Below are 19989 nucleotides of genomic sequence, written 5' to 3' on the forward strand. Positions count from 1 at the left end.
ACTTTTATTAATTATGTATGTACTGGATGTTGAAAATGGGAGAAAAAATATTTTTAAAGAAAATGAGGTTTTAATTAATTAAAATGAAAAGGCGACACTTTTGCATACATGTTATATAGCATACTGTACAGTACTTACAAGTGCTGAAAGTCATTGCTTGCTTAACATCTCGGTCCAAGTAAGCTGATTGATGCTCACCGTGCCTGCAGTTAAAATATTTAGCGAGCCATTACTTGCTTTAAATAATGAACAACTAAGCTTCTGAGCTAAGATCTTAGGTTTTTTCACAAAGAATCGGACCTGAAATTGGGTTTCCCATAGAATGATGCTGCAAAAATCACTTGAAAATGACATCTTCTAAAAAAAATTTTTTTTTTTTGTTGCTGCATTGATTTTCTTAAAGAACTTCCATCTTTGTTTTCAAGCAGTGAAAAGTTTATAAGTGTGGGTTTGCTCCTTTTAATGTCTGAAATTGTTGTCCAACACTACGTTTCCGTCTTAATTTTTTTCCTAAGTTCTGAAAGTGATTCGGATAGTCGGAGTTCAGGTAATTGGAGTTGTACTATAGCTGAAATTCTAATATTCTTTTTTAGAAATGTTTTTCATTCCAAAAGACAGGCATGATATGATTTCTGTTTAAAATATAATGAATTTCTTGTTGTTCTATGTAGGTTCAAGTTTATTTGCATAAACTTGTTGGAGCTTTTAACATTTTAGCAAGTGACATTCCATGGTTAGAAGAATCAAGCCATGGTGCAGCTCAGTCCAAGGTAAGTTAAAAAAGATAGTGCTTTTATAAAAAGCTTTTCTTTCTTTCTTTCTTTCTTTCTTTTTTTTTTTTTTTGGGTAAAAAATTTTAAAATCTTTAAAAATCTTTTAATATAAATGCAGTAGATATTTAAGCAGGGTATATCAAAAATATTTTATATAGTGAATTGAATATATTTAGCAACTGCAGTTATTATGTACAAACATTTTGATGCAAGATGTTTGCAGCATATAAACATTTTAATTTTTACTTCTTTTTAGATAATTGATTTCAAATTGTTGTTGTGTATAGGAAGTAACATCTTTTATTATAAGTATTATTCTTTATTCATAAAATATTTTATTCATCCTGGAATATAAAGTAGTTGCAGATTCATAAAAAATATTGATTTTGCATGGAATCAAAAGAGAAATTTATTTAAATTATTATATCAAGATTCTTTGTTTTCAGAATGAGGTATATTCATTTTTCAAATTAAAATCAATTTTTAGAATTAATAATTTAGTTATTAAAAACATGTAAATCATGTAAACTAAAGCAAAATTATGTTTCATAATGCTTATGATTCTGTTGATTCAATAAAATATAACTGAATACCTGGAATATATTCTAATAAAATATCCAAATTATTTATTATGTGAAAAATTACTGGTGGAATAAAAGGAATGGTGAAATTACCAGTTCATGTCTTTTCATTAAATGGAGGTATTGGGTTATGATTTTGCTAGTTGATATTTATTGTGTATTTTGCTTTACATTGTAAATTTTAAGGGAAGAGTAATAGACTGAAGTGACAAAAGTCCTGGGATACCTCCTAATATTTTGTCTGTCCTCCTTTTGCCCGGCGAAGTGCAGCAACTCGACGTGGCATGGACTCAACAAGTCGTTGGAAGTCCCCTGCAGGAATATTGAGCCATGCTGCCTCTATAGACGTCCATAATTGTGAAAGTGTTGACAGTGCAGAGTTTTGGGCACGAACTGACCTCTCAATGATGTCCCATACATGTTTGATGGGATTTATTTCGGGCAATCTAGGTGGCCAGATCATTCACTGGAATTGTCCAGAATGTTCTTCTAACCAATCGCGAACAATTATGGCCCGGTAGCATGGTGCATTGTCATCCATAAAATTACCATCGTTGTTTGAGTACGTGAAGTCCATGAATGGCTGTAAGTGATCTCCAAGTAGCTGAAGGTATCCATTTCAAGTCAATGATCGTTCAGTTGCACCAGAGGACCGAGTCCATGCCAGCCAGACCATTATGGAACCACCACCAGCTTGAACAGTGCCTTGTTGACAACTTGGGTCCATGGCGTCGTAGGGTCTGCGCCACACTCGAACCCTACCATCAGCTCTTACCAACTGAAATTGTGACTTATCTGACCAAGCCACGGTTTTCCATTCGTTTAGGGACCAACCGATATGCTCACGAGCCCACGAAAGTCGCTGCAGGCGATGTCGTCCTGTAAGTCAAGGCACTCGAGTCGGTCTTCTGCTGGCATAACCCAAGGAAGACAAATTTCGGCGCACTGTCTTATCGGACACGTCCCTCATACGTCCCACATTGATTTCTGTGGCTATTTGATGCAGTGTTGCTTGTCTGTGAACATTGACAACTCTACGCAGACGTGGCTGGTCTCGGTCGTTAAGTGCAGGTGGCCGGTGGGATGTTATGCCTGAAATTAGATACTCTCGGCACACTCTTGACACTGTGGATCTCGGAATGTTGAATTTCCTAACGATATCCGAAATGGAATGATCCATGCGTCTAGTTCCAACTACCATTCCGCATTCAAAGTCTGTTAATTCTCGTCGTGCGGCCATAATCACGTCAAAACCTCTTCACATGAATAACTTGAACACAAGTGAAAGTGCTGCCAAAGCACTTCGCATTTATACATTTTCTACGTGATACTACTGCCATCTGTATATTTGCATATTGCTATCCCATGACTTTTGTCACTTCAGTATATATAATTTTTATAAATAATGTTAATTAGGATGCCAGCTTGGAGTCTTGACCTTAAAGTGTTAAATAATGTATTAAAATTAAATTTCTGAGTTAAAACAGTTTATGGCATTTGAAAATGACAGCTGATTATATTTTAAAAGGAACTACTATTTCTCTGTTAGTAATTTTAATTGTTTGTATATTTTCATATAGTTTAGTTTTATATGAAGAATATTAAAAAATTTATTAAAATTTGGATACTGTTATCAGCACTGGATTCAGAAATGTATGTATGTGTTTGTGTTTGCATGTATATATGTAAGTATGAATGTATGTGTGTGTATACATATACACATATATGCACATACATACATATACACTTGCATGCATTGATACATTTCTGAATCCGTTCTCTCAATAACAGGACATTACCAAAATTTATCTAGGTTTATAACTTTGTTTTAAATATGTTAACTTATTTTTATTATTTTTACTTTAATTTGTGCGTTTAAAAGTCATGACTTTTATTCTTTTATTTATTTAGATACGTTCATTACTTTTGTTATCTGGTCATCCAGGTTTTGTACGGAATAATACATTGGCAACTTATTATAAAGAAGTAAGTAAATTGTAATTTCTTTCAATGAAAATTGAATAATTATGTGTGTTTATATTATGAGTTTAATTTACTGATTTGTTAGTTGTAATTTTTTTTATTTGTATATGTAAATAAATTCATAAAAGGCTTATGTAATGAATATGTAAATAAATGCATTAAAGGCTTACAGAATGAATAATGCTCTTTCAGTTGCGGGTTCAAGTTGATTACTTTCAGAACTTGAAAGATGGTGTATACTTCTTACACAAGAAGCAGGAGGAAATGCTTAAGAAGAATGCTGTACATGATTACAGGTTTATAATATTTATGGTTTATTTTGAAATTTGATAAGATGATAAAATATATTAACCCTTGCTCTGATTCTGTGTACGTAATTGGTTAAAATCATACACTGGTATTAAAAATTAAAGCAGGGTTTTTTTTAAAAAAAAAAAAAAAAAAAAAAAACCCTGCACAATATCTTAAAAGAATTAGGTGATTTTAATAAAATTTGTTGTAGGGATACTTTGCACTGTAAAGAATCAGCACAGCAGTAAAGTAAAGTAAAAAATTGAAATTTATATGATATGCAATTGGAAAAAAGGTATCTAAAATATGAAACAGCAGATTACTCAGGAAGAGAAGAAATTAATAAGGAATGTGTTCACTGGGTTCTCATATAATTTCAACAACAAACTGATATCATGATAAGATAACGGAGAAATATTTGTGATAATAAAACATTCTCTTTCATGAAAGCAAATTAGTAGCTGTCTAGGATTTGTAAAGAAGCTGGACTTATTGAGTTGTAGAAATAGTTTTAAAATTCGTAACAAAGGCAAAAAATCAGATAAAGGTTAACCATGATAAAGGACATGAGCTAGAATTAAGTGGGATGTGCAGTAGCTCGAAAGATTACATTCTTTTAATATTTTTCCACAGGAAAGTCTTTTTAAACATGATGTGAATATCAGTCCTGGGCCACAATACCAGCACCCTCATGTTTTAGTCTGATAAGTCAAGGTGTGATCCATAAACTGATTCTTGATATATTTTTATGTGAAAAAAGAAAACACATGATATTTCATGATTTTCATGCAACTACGCATGACAGAGAGCAGAGATTTCTTGTAGCTACTAGAGGTTAACAGGAATTGTCTGTGCTACAGCAAATTCACATGCAATTTAGTAAATTTTATAAAAATGCTTATCCTTCGGATATAAGAGAGAACAAGTAAGTGGAATGGCATCATGTTGAATGGCTGCATGCAGCTCCATGTCTTTGGTTAGTTTGTATAGAACTAATGCATTATTGTGTTCTTTGAGAAGCTTTATTGCAATTAGACTGTAGTTCATTTTTATGGATAGAATTTCTAAAACATGTTCAGGATTTCCTCGTAGAGGACAATAAAGTGACCAGCTGGGTCTGTAGATCACAGTCTTTAAAGCAGGAGTGGCCAGCTGTTATATGCATATGTATTACTGACATTTTTTCCCTTAAATATTATGTTGTGATCTACCACATCTTGACATTTAATACATTTAAACTTGTATCTAATTCAATATTGTATCTTATTAAGTGACAGTAAGGAAGAGGATATGAAATCCATATGGTTTTTTATCTGCATCTGCATGTCTTCAACGAAGCTTTCATAATTTGTTGTGTATGCAGACAAAGATAATGACAATGGATTTTTCAATATTGGAATCAGTAAATAGGGAATGATGACTTTAAACATAGACTCCAACTACTACGGATTCTCTGTAGTTTCTACGGAAATTCGTTGTAGAATTACAATTTCATTTTTAATGCCTCTTTTTCAGCATTAAATGTATCAAATTTTTTTGGCAGATCCTTTTTGATAGAAAAAGATAGATATTGTACAGAATACTTGCACAATAATTTTAACTTTCTTAAATCATGAAATCTGACCTCAAAATCTTCAGTCACTTTTTAAATATCTGTAACATATTTTTCAATATTCTAATTGCTGTTATAATGTGAGGGATCAAACATATTTGGAAAGTGATTCAAATTGTTTTGTTGAATATTTTCTATTTAAAAAATAAATTTTCTTTTGTATGCATTAGTACGCCTGATTGTTTTAGTCATGTCTTGTTTTTTCCTTGCAATTCTAAATTTAAATCGATGTAAATTCTGTACAAAATGCTAAATTGTGGATCCAAGTTTTATAAAAATTTGCATATTTTTAATCTTGCTCTTCAAGAAATATTGCTTGGCTTAGTTAATAAATCATAAAATCACAGCAGAAATTCACTTTTACTTGGCCACCTTACATCAGTATGTAATAATAATTTTTCATCAAGTTGCAGCTAGATGAGATACTGATTGAGGGATATTTTTGAATGCATTTAACAGTTTTGAAGACTATGCCTATTATTTCTTTCGTATTTAATCATTTACTTGCTAACAGTAATGGATAACCTTGAGAATACATCATCATTTTAACAAACAGTTATAAATCCATTTATGCAGCCTATCATTATTCCTGCTGTATCTGTTGTTGTTGAAATTAATATAAAAAATGGTTGTTCCAAATTAATGAGAAATGTTTAAAAAAAAGTGAATGTATCTAAACTTCTAATCCTTTCTTTCAAAGAAATCATTGCCATTAATTTTTCTTTTGATGTATAATCTATAAAAAACATATCAATAAATAAAAAAAAGGATCATGCTGTGTCACTTATTTTTGTTGATTCATCAACAAAAATGGGAAAACATGAACAATTCAATGGTTTTCACTCATTTTCTCAATCTGCTGCATTCCAGTATTTTGAGACAATTTTTGATCTCTCATTGCCTCAATAATTCCACTTTTTAATTTAAAATCATTGAAAAAGGAATCTGATATTTTTGAGAATTTTTTTTTTAATAAATCCCCTTCAGAAAATGGTTTACATTTTTTTAAATCATTGGTAAAGGAATCTGATATTATCAAGATAGTTTCTTTAAAAAATGTCTTTCTAAATTACTTTTTTTAGCAATTAGTGGCTACAGAGGCATATATTAAACAATAACATTTATGACTCATTATTGTAAAAAAATGTAATCAAGTTCCCGTTCTTCATAAACATAATATTAAGTCTTCGAATTTTGTTATTAATTAATGGGTATTAAAATGCAAAAGAAATATATATACATTTTTGTACAGACAAAGTGTTAAGAAAAATTGACATTTTCCCCCTAGAAATGCTAATATAGTTTTACTACCTGTAATACTAAAAATAGTTGTTTCCCCCTATGAGTCATTGAATTTGGTTGTTGAAATCATCTGCTGTCAGCTGCAATTGACCAAAAATCATTACATGATTGACTTGTTGGCCATTTCTGCTATAGAGTGTATCTGAAACACTTTAGGAGGGTCAGTGGAACATATTCAGCCCTCTTTTAAGATGCTCCACAAGTTAAAATACATTGTTAATGAGATTTATAGCCACAAATACATCAGAACACCTTGATGAATAGCATGAGCACTAATTAGAGTCTTACAACTGTCCAGAATAGACACAATCCTCATAAATAATCTATTTCTGGATAATCTGCTGCATAAGGTGTTTTATTTTTTTTCCAAAACCATCATAGAAATTTATTTCCATCATAGAAATTTAATCTTATGTTTTATATTACAATTTGAATTCTCATAGTATGAAGTAGCTGTGCCAAATTCTTTTCAGATCCATCTAGCACTTCCTGATCTATCATCAATTTGTCACCAACTGTTGACCAAATAGCCAGAGCTACATGATATTGGTTGTTATTGTGAATTCTGGTTCCCAACAGTTTGAATGGGCTGTGTGTATGAAGTTATGATGTGTTACGTAAATACTGACCAATTTCTATTAGGAAATCCTCTTTGAAAACATTTTTCTTTTTATGCCGATAGTTCTAATATGCTTTGTGAAATCAAATAATCCACTCCTCTCCAATTATGCCTTGAATTATTTTCTGCAAATGGCCACTGATATGTAATATTACGGCATGAATTGTTTAATAAGCATATGACATAAACTTAATAATTCCTGTGTGTATGAAGTCCTTATCAAATTCTAATTAGTTAGTTAATTTTTAGTTTTCTTAACCGAAAGTTCCTTTTTAATTCTTTATTTAAATCTTCAGTTCTTCAGTAAATTCTTTATTTTAATTCTTCAGTCCCTTTTTAATTTTAATTATTTTCTATGTGCTATTTTTATTATGAAAGAAATCTCTTCATTTTTCAAAGTTTAAAGATAAACTGATAATTTTACATGTGATGTGAATGTAGAATTTTATATTAAGAAAGTAAAATATTTATGTATAATGTTAACTTCATGGAGACTTTTTGTTGTGTTTTGAAGGAGCATAAAATTTCAAGCTTCTAAGAATGTCATATTGTTGAATAGTTTTAAAGAATAGAAGTTAAAATGTTATGTATTTATTTTACAGTTGGACAATTTACTCCCATGGAACTGAAGTTGATTATAAGTATGCTGGAAATCAATTAGGTATGAAACTTGAGTTTTTAAAATAATTATATGTGTATTATAGATTACCGTAATTTCCGGAAGAAACGCCGCGGCGTTTACGTGTTTAAAACTTAAATTTTCACCGGGTGCGGCATTTCTACTCATGCGGCATTTAGGTGCACTAAAAATAAAACATTTCCTATGATGGTCATTGTACATAGTTTGGATGGCATTGTCATTGTAAATAGACCGGTGCTGTTCCCACACAAAATACATCTCTCACAGTTGCTTTTTGTGAACATTATTTTGTTTACATTTTTTCTCTTGAACGGATCTACATGCCTTATTCACCGTAAACTGGATCTCAGAATAATAACATTCTTCCCCCTTTCAAATCAACATTCTCATCAGTTTGAATAGTCTTTCTCCTCTGCCATTGGATGAATCTTTCAGGACCCATCCTCTCCCCACCCCTGCCTTTTCTGCAATTTTTTTCAAAGGCAGACACGCAATAACGAACTCTGACGTATTTAACCTTCAGCATGAATCGATTATTCTTGGCATTCTGCCAGATACAGATCCCATCAGTTTGTGTTCAAGTACTTGTTGGATAGTTTTTAAGTAAGAAGGGAACGGAAAGTTTTTGAAAATGGCACCTAAACAGCACAGAAGCACAGAAACTGCTGCTTTTAAGCTTAATGTAATTTCACGTGCTGAACAAATTGGAAATAGAACAGCAGCTTGAGAGTTTGAAGTGGATGAGAGATGTATTCGACATTGGAGAGCTGAAAAAGAACTTCTTAAAAATATGCCTCAACAGAAATGAGTCAAAAGAAGTGGTACTGTAAGGTAGCTGAATCTAGAGGATGACCTTGCAAACTAGATAAAGGAGTAACGAGTAAAGGGAATGGCAATTTCGACTGTAAAAATTTGCTTACAAGGAAAATTTATAGCAAAACAAATGAACATAGATGATTTCAAAGGAGGGCATAGATGTAGCAGATTTATGAAAAAAAAAAAATATTTCTGTGTGTACTAGAACAACAGTCGGGCAACAATTACCAATGGACTGGCAGGATAAAAAGGCATCTTTCCTAAAATATGTGACAGATATTATTGACCAAAAAAAAAAAAAAAAAAAAAAACCTCCTTTGGACACAGATAATAAATATGGATGAAACGCCGTTAGCTTTCAACTCTCCTGCAAACAGAGCTGTTGATGAAACTGGTGCAAATACTGTATCTGTGCATACGACGGGGCATGAAAGAACGTCATTTACATGTGTGTTAGCTTGTTCCGCAAACGGTGACAAGCTAAAGCCGATGATCCATTTTAAACGAAAGACTATTCCGTAGGGAGATTTTCCTAATGACGTAATTATTTGTGCAAATGAGAATGGCTGGATATGCAAAACAATCTTGCATGAGTGGCTACAAAAAAGTTTGGCAGTGTCGTAGGGGATCTTTTTTCCAACCAAAAGGGTTATTGAGAATGGATTCCATGCTTGCTCATTTACTTGAGTCAATGAAAACCAGATGTCAAAAATTGTCTAGGACCATAGCAATCATTCCTGGTGGTTTGACAAAAATCTTACAACCATTAGATTTGTCAGGTAATAAATCCTTCAAAGCTGAAGTCCGAAAGCGGTGGGAGTATTGGATGAGTGAAGGATTGCATACGTATACCAAAAGCGGTAAAATGCATAGAGCATCTTATGAAGAAGTTGCAAAGTGGATAGGAAGTGCGTGGAAATCGGTAAAAACATCGTCAGTAATAGCAGGGTTCAAAGAAGCTGAAATTATATCCTTAGATAAAGAGACTGTAAATCAAGAGGATGAATGTGACGATCTGGAAGACTTGGACTTAGATCAGGATTTACTAAGTCTTTTTGATTCAGATAGTGAAGAATCATATTTTGATGGCTTCATATGATGTATAGTTTGCTGTAATTCCTTTTGTAAGTAAAATTTAAAATTTCCTTTTGTCATCCAAATTTAATATTTCGTTGTTGCAACATTTTTGATAATATAGTCTGAGTATTACAAATATGGACTTCTTTAGTGGGTAAATATAAGTATATATGTGAACGTAAATATATTTTCAACATTTCTTACCTTTAATTTATTTTTGAGTTATGGTTTCATTTCATGCATTTTTCTTAACTGATATGTCATATATCAGGACTTAGGTTGAGATTTTGCATCTATACAGCCCACGACGATGTCATGCACAATTTAATTTATTGCGGCGTTTCTGTGTAATTTTAATTTTTTTCCCGCCATTTTTCTCAAGTGCGCCGTTTACGCTGATGCGGCCTTTCTTCCGGAAATTACGGTAGTAGATATATAAGAATGCTTGGTAAAAATTCTATTAATTAATAATGCATAAGGTATTTTATTTCATCTTAGTAATAACAGTTGATAATTTTCTTCTCTTTATGTTTAATTTTTTTAATTGTTTTTGTAACAAACAAATTTATTGAATTATTGTGTGAAAGATGTCATATATCAAATTAATCTCATTAAAAGTTTGTTGATTCTGTATTGCTATTAGGTAATAAAAATAGTGTTTTCATTTATTTACTCATTTTTATTTCCATTTGCTACAATTTCATTTTAGTGTGGTCTGGTTTTACATGCAGTATTATGACTCTGAAGTGTGTTTTGGTCACATTGTGGTTGGTGTTGATGTTCATTGGAAAATGTATTTTTGTTGTATTACAGATCTTTCTAATTCATTAGAGCTTATGAAGAAACTATGCTCTGATAGTCTTGTTGCTAAATAGCATATGGAGATAGTATGCTCGTTTTGGTGCTAAATATGTCACTTCTGTTTTGGAAGTGAAAGGAGACTACGTGGTCCAGCTTTAATATGCAGCATAACTTTTGCAAGTGCTGCATGAGTTACGTGCTGTTCTGCCTAGCTCTGATGCACTGAAGGCATATATGAAGACTAGCTTATGTACACTGCACCTAAAAAAAAGGGGGAGGGGACAGTTCTATATCTCTCGTTCTACTGGACCGATTGACGAAATTCAAATTGCGTTTTTCATGTCTCGAAGGCGCGATTTAGGATATATATAGCATTGTTCTAATACAGGTATTTTGACACAAAATTGAACTTTTTCTAAAATGACATGCCAAATTTATCCATATTTCTATTCTATGACTCAAATTATGCCTAAATATTAAATTTTGTAAAATTTGGTGCGAAATTTACAGAAAAATTCAAAAATTTATCTTGCGGTATGTTTTTTAATTTGTGCCAGGAATAATTCACTTGGTAAACTTCTTCATTTATAGCAACCTATTTTCCTTTCATTTTTTTCATTCCAGATGAGCGAAAAAAAGTTATCGTTAATACTTTCAAATAATTTTAACAAAGTGCGTAAACCACATTTGGCATTATTATCGTTTATAACAAATATGCCAAATTTCAAAATGTGGCAATATGTATGTAAATTCATATATATCTTAGAAAATTTTGAATAAAAAACTCCAATTTTTGCATCTATGCTTAGAAATACATTTACTTTAAGATGATGGTAAAAATTTTTAAGTTTTAATTCCAAATTTTTTTCAAAAAATTTATAGAAATTATTTAAAAGTACAAGTTTTAAAAATAAATTATAAAAAAATGGGCAAATTTTATTTTGAAGGAACCTAAATTTTAAAATGTGAAAGGAAGAATAAAATAAGTTTAATAAAATAGAGATATTAACAAATATATACCAAATTCAATTAACATTGAGGAGCTGAAACTTTGATAGCTAATTTTTTAAAAACTGTTCTTACGATTTTCACAAAACTTGGCAATTTGGCATAATTTGAGTTGTAGAATCGCAGTATGGAAAAAAAAATTGACATGCCATTTCAGAAAAAGTTTGATTTCATGTCAAAATACCCATACTAGGAACAGTACTAGATATAAATCTAATACATAAAAGTCGCGCTTTAGAGATATGAAAAACACAATTTGAATTTCATCAATCAGACTAGTAGAACGGGAGATATAGAACTGTCTTTTTTGGGGGGGGAGGAGGGTCATGGTGTACATTGAGAAATGTGCGAAGGAACTATAATGAAATGAGCATGTTAGCAAGAATTCTGTGTTGCTAGGACATAGCTGTCATTTTGTGGTGAAAGAAGTAATACAGCTTATCATATTCCCTCTAAAGCTGAGCACTGATGTTGATATTTTGTTTGTATGTAATATGAATGAAAGTTAGGAATTTTGTGTTTCCATCATCTAGTATTTAGCCTTTCAATTCATAGGCACTTAACTATAGTGTCTGCATGCTATAGGTTTGCAAGATACTACATATGTGCCATACCATCTTGAATGCAAGGTAGACTTTTACAAATCTATTATGTTCCTCATATATAAAATTTTAGTTAATTAATAATTCAAAATGGGAATATAAGTAATTTTAGTTCAGTATTTTAATTATATTGGACTTACTGTTCTTTAATTAATAATTCAAAATGGGAATATAAGTAATTTTAGTTCAGTATTTTAATTATATTGGACTTACTGTTCTATTATACTTATGTAAAATTTTACAATTTATTTATGATGCATGTTGCTTCTTTTTCTAGTTGTACCTGCTGGTTTATTTGAGGACCCTTTATTTGATTTTAGTGCACCATTGTAAGTATGGTTTTTTACATATAACAATTTTGTGTGTTTTTGAAGATTTAATTTCTTAAAAAAATGCAAATTCTCATTCAACAAGCAACAAGAAATGCTGCTATTTTCAGTAAATGCCTTGTGAACTATGACTTAGTGATATATGAATTATTTTTCCAGATCTGTGAAGTATGGAGTTTTAGCTGCACATATTGCTAACAAACTTGCAGAAGTGTTTGATGATAAAGGTAAGATATTCACCTCCCATGCATTTATCGCATTACTATTTATTAGATCTATTTCTGAATCTTAAAAAATAATATTTTCCTATCAAGAATTATTTAAAACATTCCATGCTGGAGACAATCAAAAACAAAGCAATTGTAGCTATAATATTTTCTAATCTAACATAGGTCAACTAACTGATCAGAGTTCTTTTAATAGCTCAGAGAAATAATAATGTTTAATCTCTTTTATGTGAAGAGATGACAGGTTATTGATGCTCATATGTATAGTATTTTTTAAGGTGAGTAGCACTGTAATACATAAGCAGCATAATCTACAATACCCATCATACAATTCTAAATGAATCTTGAATTCGATTAATTATTTAAGTAATTAATTTAATTTGTCTTATATTTGAGGCATTTTTATAAAGTATGTGGTATGTAATTTTTCCCTTGTATGAGATAAAAGAAGTATTGTAATCCCGAACAATTTTGGAGTATCCTATTTTAACGAAAATATCCATTTCAACCATTCTCGAAACTATTTGAATGATGTTTTTGCGTGACATCTGTACACACAGACAGAATAAAGGATTTTTTTTGCCAAAAAGAATTTAAAATGGATTCAGAAAAGACTTTTTGTGACGTCTGTACATATGTATATATCTTATATAACTTAAAAATTAATTTCCTCAGATTGTTGAAATTTTGTATATGGGACTGCTATAACATGTAGTTGTGAACTTCACTTTTTCGTTGCAATTGGCTGAACCAATCATATATAAATGTAAATATATTCCCACTTTGTTGCCTGGCTCAGTGAGCTTAGTTTTTTTATTCTTATATGTTGGTAAACTGAGCATTTTTTGCTATAAAAGTGATTGAATTATGTAGTTTTTATGTTCTGATTTAGTTAATCTGCATGCAAAATTTATAGAATTATCAATAATCTAAAACTTTTAACTGACGAGTTAATGTAACAAACCATGATTTGTTTATATTTGAAACACAGTAGAATAGTAAATTAAGTCAGTTTCTGCACCTTCCGTGTCTTTTTGCTGACTGGGCCAAAAATATACTTTCAATTTTGTGCACCGAAAAATCTACCTTCTTGCCCACTGGCCAGTCTGCTTGTTTTTGCATAGAAACCCTAGTTTTAATTGTAAAAATTGCTTTTTACACTGTTTTTAAATGTATTTGATGTTTTGTGTTTTTCTGCATTTTCCAATTTTTAATGAAAATGTTTTGAGTTTTTATTTATTTTTGCTTTGCCGTAAAGTGAGAACTGAAATAATTGAATGAGAATTGCATGAGAAATATGTCTGTAATGAAATTTGATGAAATAAGTGAAATGCAGCAAAAAATGTGTATAATTTAATAAGCCATACAAGGAAGTCATCTGGTGTCCACATCAGATTTTTTAATTTGTCCCAGGTTATCAAATGTCCGGGTTATCAATGTCCAGATTGTCTGTGTCCTGGAGATATCAAATGTCCGGGTTATCAATGTCCAGATTATCTATGTCCTGGAGATATCAATGTCCAGATTATCTATGTCCTGCAGATATCAATGTTCTTTCCGGAGAGAATTATTTTAGTGATTAAACCAATATTGATAATGATTCTGATACAGTAAAATAAATCAGCAAAAAACTAAATTAAATAATGCAAGAGTTTTATTGACACAAACTCCACACACACAGTCCAACACATAGTTCACAACTCAAGAGACAGACAAGACTCTCTGTTCAGTTCAAAGTTGCAGTTGAATTGCAGTCAAATCACAGAGTGAAAAATTACAAACTTAAAACAATTAAACAAACAATTAGAAAAATTACAAAAAACACTTTACAAATTAATTTGTAATATTTACAATCGAACAGTATTTTTTACTTTACAATTAATCATTACTTTATAATTTATTATTTTCTACAATTTCACACTAGCAGGCAAGCCATCTTTGAAACTGCTTCCTGCATAGTGCAGCCATCTGGTGGTAAGATAATGAAGTGAAAGTTGTTCTAACAAATTTATTTTATTGTCAGATGGTAAGATAGGTTTATATATCATTGCTTTGAAAAATGCTAAGCTTATGATAAATGTTTATTTCTGTTTTAAAAAACTAATTTATTATTTTTAGGTATAAACTATGATATGTATGGTACTCTAAAGCCTTGGATTGGCAATAATTCAGCAGTGGCTTTTAAGAACAAAAAAGATTGTCTTAAGAAAACGATAGCAAATTATACATTACATGACATACAGGTGAGCATTTTTTTTCCAATTACAAAATGTATTTGCTTTTATAGTAAATACTGAATGAACTTAAGAAAACAATAGCAAATTATACATTACATGACATACAGGTGAGCATTTTTTTTCCAATTACAAAATGTATTTGCTTTATAGTAAATACTGATCTTTCAAACCATAATTATAAAATGCTGTTTCACAAATGGTTATATATTCCTTCAGAACATATTCTAACTGCACCTTAAAGCAGCATTGCTCAGTTTGTAGTCATTGAAGTATGCCCTTGTGGCCCGTTCTATCTATCTATCTATCTATATGTATATATATTTACGGAGTTTATAAGTTTTCATGGAGCCACAGTTTTTGGTAACTTTTTAGCATGCTTACTAAAATTTATCTTCTAATTTCCTTAATTTTTCAGCACAATGCGCAAAATTTTGACCACATAGGTCTTTTTTCGTTTGTTCTTACAACTTAACTTTAAATTATATATATATATATATATATATATATATATACATTACCATAGTTAAAAATCTAAGTTTGGAAGTTATCATGGCAAACATATAACGCCTTTTCTCCAAAGGCTGGCATTTTATGTGAGTACCAACATTGATTTAATTTTTAGTTAATAAGATAAAACAAACAACATTGTCCAAACAACTACTGGTATTATCATATGCTAAAAATTTGTTTTTAAAGGGGACTACGGCTAGGTGGTCTGAAGAAAATTCTAATGTTTAAAAGTGGTCTCCACTTAAGTTTGAGGAAGACTGCCTTAAAGGGTGCATGCTGTTTTCTTTATGTTCATAACTGTGCTCCCAAGCCAAATAAATTAACTAGGCTATTGAATTTTTATTGTTATTCATTATATAATTTTTTCATTAATAATATAAAAAGGTAACGGAGCATTATTTATATACAGGATATATAAGAAAGTGACTGCATGCTTGAATAACAGTTGAATAGTTCCAATTTAAAAAAAATTAATCATACAAGATATAATTTTCATATTATGGCATATCTGCTGATACATCTTTTATTAGAAATATGTAAAATTTAAATTTTCATATGGATCCATGAAAATGATAAAACAATGAAAAGAAATATCTTTTGGTGAAAATATGTGAACTTTAAATTTTTATACAAAGCCTTGAAATGATGAAATAATGAAAGGAAAAAGTATTTCATACATGAATTAGCAAAATGAAAAATCTTTATACCATTAAACTGCCCAAAATGTCAAATTAAAATTTTTGCGGACCATGTACTAGTATTGCTGATGGCAGTGAGGGTATTGATGTATGTAGTATGCAACCTGTCACTTCTAATCAATTATTTATTTCTTGCAAAATTTCACAGGGCTAGTTTCGATGGTTTTACCAAACCATCATTCTCAGCTGCCAAACTGCAAATGAATGAGATAAAATACATTGAAAAGATAACATAAGAATGGCTGGACAGGAGTTAAGCTACTGGCACCATCTATTGATGAAACAAAAAAACTAAAACATAATTTCCTTAAAGGCTAAAGGTAAAGATGGATTGGAATCAGGGCTATTAACTAGAACAGAAAGATTTTTTTGAATGTGAAAGGCCTCTGAAAAATCTAATTCACCAATGAAAGATGTTTTTGAATGATTTTGGCTGCAGAAAATTGGAAAAGGGGATTTTGGAACCAACAAATGCTTGGCAACAGAGGACTTCTGTGTTTCCTTTTTCATAACATATGCCTCATGTTGTTTAATGTGAAATATTAAGGCTCTGTTAGTTTGACCAAGGTAATTTAAACCACACTGGCAGGAAATCTTGTATTCCCAGGAATTCATATTCATAATGGGGTCCTTAAGTATGGAACTCGGATTTTTATTAATAGGAGAATAAACAATCCAAAAGTTAAATTTCTGTAAAATACGTATCTGACTAAACACAGATGCACTTCATGTTTGCTCCTTCAAACTGGCTCTTGATCAAGAACTGAATTATTTAAAAACAATAGCTATTGACAGGGGCTTTTTACTCAACATTCTTAACCAAGCAGTTAAAAAATTCTCATCTCAACACACCAAAAGGCACACTCTTGTTTTAAATTATAAGAATTCTGTTTTCATTCCTTTTTTTCCATCAGTTTGTATAAAATTGCACATATTTTATAAAAATTTAACTTTTGGATCTTTTATTCTCATATCAGTAAAATTCTGAGTTCCGTACTTAAGAACCTCATTTCAGATATGAATTCCTGGGGTATTTACAGAATTCCTTGCCAGTGTGGTTTAATTTACATTGGTCAAATCTAAGAGAGCTTTAAAATTTTGTGTTAAACAATATGGGAAAAGGAGGATTGCATGCATTATTGCCCAGCATTTAGTCCGAAAATCACGTTTTCGATGTTTCTGCAGCCAAAATGTTTCAAAAAACATCTTCCATTGGTGAATTAGATTTTCTAAAGGCATTTCACATTAAAAAAAAATCTTTCTGTTCTAGTTAACGACCCTAATTCCAATCCATCTTTACTTTCAGCCTTTAAGGAAACTATATTTTAGTTTTTTTGTTTCATCAATAGATGGTGCCAGTAGCTTAACTCCTGTCCAGCCATTCTTATCTTATCTTTTTACTACATCTTATCTCGTTCATTTGCACTTTGGCAGCTGAGGATGATGGTTTGGTAAAACCATCAAAATTAATCCTGTGAAAATTTGTAAATATAACGCTGATTTTTGTTCTTTGACTTCTAAATTAAAAAATACTAATAATAAAGAACATATAAATGAAAATTATTCCATTATTTAATATAAAAAACCTATTAAATATTTAATGCTGTTAAATTTAATGTCCTTTCAATTTTATGAATCAGAAGAAAAAGTAGAAGTTAATAGGGCCATTTTTATAATTTCTTCAGCTATATACATTACATATGTCGCACAGCATGACCAAAAATACTCAACACTTTTATTAATGGATAACATAGAAGCATTAGTGGTATGATAATCAAAATTTCAGTAGCTTTATAATTCAATAATAGTTTCATAAAAATAAAAAATTCAATAGCCTCTTTATTTGGACATTATATTATATAATTTTTTGTATATGATCGAATCTTTCCTATTTAAACATGTCATTCCACCTGTTGAATGGACACAGTTGCCTCAATGTTAATTTCTTTTATATTAATCAGGAATTCTCTAGTGTGTTCACTTTATGACACTGAATAAAATAAGTTTATCACTCAGAACTGCTGAATCGTTTAAGTGTCAAAAGCCAGGCATTTGTGAATAAATAAATAAATATATTCAAATATGTAATAAAATGGAAGAGAAAAGAAATTATTAAAACAACAACCAATTTTAATGGTGCATCTAAAAAATCAAAAGCTAACTAAAATCAGTAGCTTGCATACTACATCATTACCCAGCTATGTATGCAAAGTTTCTAAACACATACAGTCAAAAGTCGTTAATCCGGACTCGTCGGGACTTCGGCGATTCCGGATTACAGATCATCAGTTTAAATCTGGTAAGATGGCTTGCAGAAATTACAAAATTAAAAACATGAAACCGTAATTTATGAAATAAAGAACAATTATGATCTAAAGGGTATCAAAATTTACAAAAAGAAAAAGCTTAATATTTATTTGTTTACTTTATTAAACATTTCTTTCAATGTAAGTTGCTTCGTTACATGTGATAATACTTTCTCTTTAATTCTATTAACCCCTTAAGGCACACATTAATTTCTAATTTTCGGTCAAAAAAATCACCTATTTTTTTCTTGCATAATCATATTCTCTAGTGCATTTTAAGACATGATCGACAAATAAAAGTAATTTTTAACTAAAAATTTAATTAAAAAATCTTATTTTTAATTTTGGAATAATTTCACTTAAAGTTGTCTTTTGTTATGCTCCTTTGTATTAGAAAAGACAACATACAGGGGTACAAGTATAGGCTAATTTAAAAAAAAATATATATATTATACAAACAAAGTGAAAACGATTTGATTACATGTTTATTTTGAATTTCAAGTTATTAAAATCAAATTAAATCAAATTTTCATACTTGCAAACATAAAATTGACTAAAAATTCAGTTTGGTATGATATACCATGAAGCATGGTACTGCGCAAAGTCCAACATTACAGTTCCTACAATAGTATCTTGTTTCTTTCCTTATCTTTTTACCCCTCTCATCTCTTTTACTGCAACAAACGGCGCAATTTCTACAAGGGGCCGCTTTCTTTTCTGTAGGTGGTACAAATTCGGGAAAGTGCCTTTCAGTTAGTCTCAGAGGCCCAGGTTGGTAACCAGGCCAACCTGTTCTTTTGGGTAACACTTTTGAATGGTATTTTTCAATTAATTTTTCCACAAGCATTTTACGGAATTTCAAATGGTCCCATTTTCCTCCATTTTTTTGATATAGTACAAATGAATTCCATACGGATATATCCACAAGATGGAAAAATATTTTCTTATAGTACCTTTTTCCTTGTTTTCTTGTTGTTGGGTAATCGTGGAGATGCTGATCAAGCCGATCAACGCCTCCCATTGTATCGTTGTAATCAATTACAACTTTCGGTTTCTTTATTTGAGTGCCATCATTGGCTGTTTTACTTGTATTTTCCTGATGTGTGTTATGGATTGTTGAAAGCAAACAGACATCTTTTTTGTCTTTCCACTTCATCGCCATTACTTTTCCTCTCTGAAACGCTATAACATCTCCCTTTTTCAATTTTTTATTTCTAATTTCAGATGGAACTTCTTTTCTGGTACTTTTCAGAGTCCCGTAGGTATCTGTTTGACGTTTTACCAGGAAATCCGCTAATTATGGAGAAGTATAAAAGTTGTCAGTCGTCAAACAGTACCCTTTATATAATAATGGTTCAATCAGTGACAACACTACTTGAGTTGATACCGGCATTTCTCGATATGCATCGCTCAGATTCGTTCCTTTTCCGGTATATATAATGGATGAATATAAGTAACTGGTTTTTGATTCACAAAGAAGGTACATCTTTATTCCGAAACGAGCTCGTTTCAGTGGTATATATTGCTTCCATTTCATTCGCCCTTTATACAGTAGTAGACTTTCGTCTACCGTGATA

The 19989-nt window shown here is 30.8% G+C and overlaps 1 protein-coding gene across 1 annotated transcript in view; it reads left to right on the forward strand.

The window, feature by feature from the left end:
- Positions 1 to 19989, forward strand: part of LOC118193918 (endothelin-converting enzyme 2-like) — a 44863-nt gene that overhangs the window by 13525 nt on the left and 11349 nt on the right. Inside the window, exons 8-14 of the mRNA XM_085814911.1 lie at positions 672 to 770; positions 3266 to 3340; positions 3530 to 3633; positions 7764 to 7822; positions 12383 to 12434; positions 12594 to 12661; positions 14780 to 14904. Coding sequence (XP_085671037.1) covers positions 672 to 770; positions 3266 to 3340; positions 3530 to 3633; positions 7764 to 7822; positions 12383 to 12434; positions 12594 to 12661; positions 14780 to 14904 — 582 coding nt within the window. The remainder of the gene's footprint in view (positions 1 to 671; positions 771 to 3265; positions 3341 to 3529; positions 3634 to 7763; positions 7823 to 12382; positions 12435 to 12593; positions 12662 to 14779; positions 14905 to 19989) is intronic.

The sequence above is a fragment of the Stegodyphus dumicola genome, chromosome 4, assembly GCF_044657685.1.
Source record: "Stegodyphus dumicola isolate Sdum_Otavi_A_Nest chromosome 4, ASM4465768v1".
In the NCBI taxonomy this organism is placed as follows: domain Eukaryota; kingdom Metazoa; phylum Arthropoda; class Arachnida; order Araneae; family Eresidae; genus Stegodyphus; species Stegodyphus dumicola.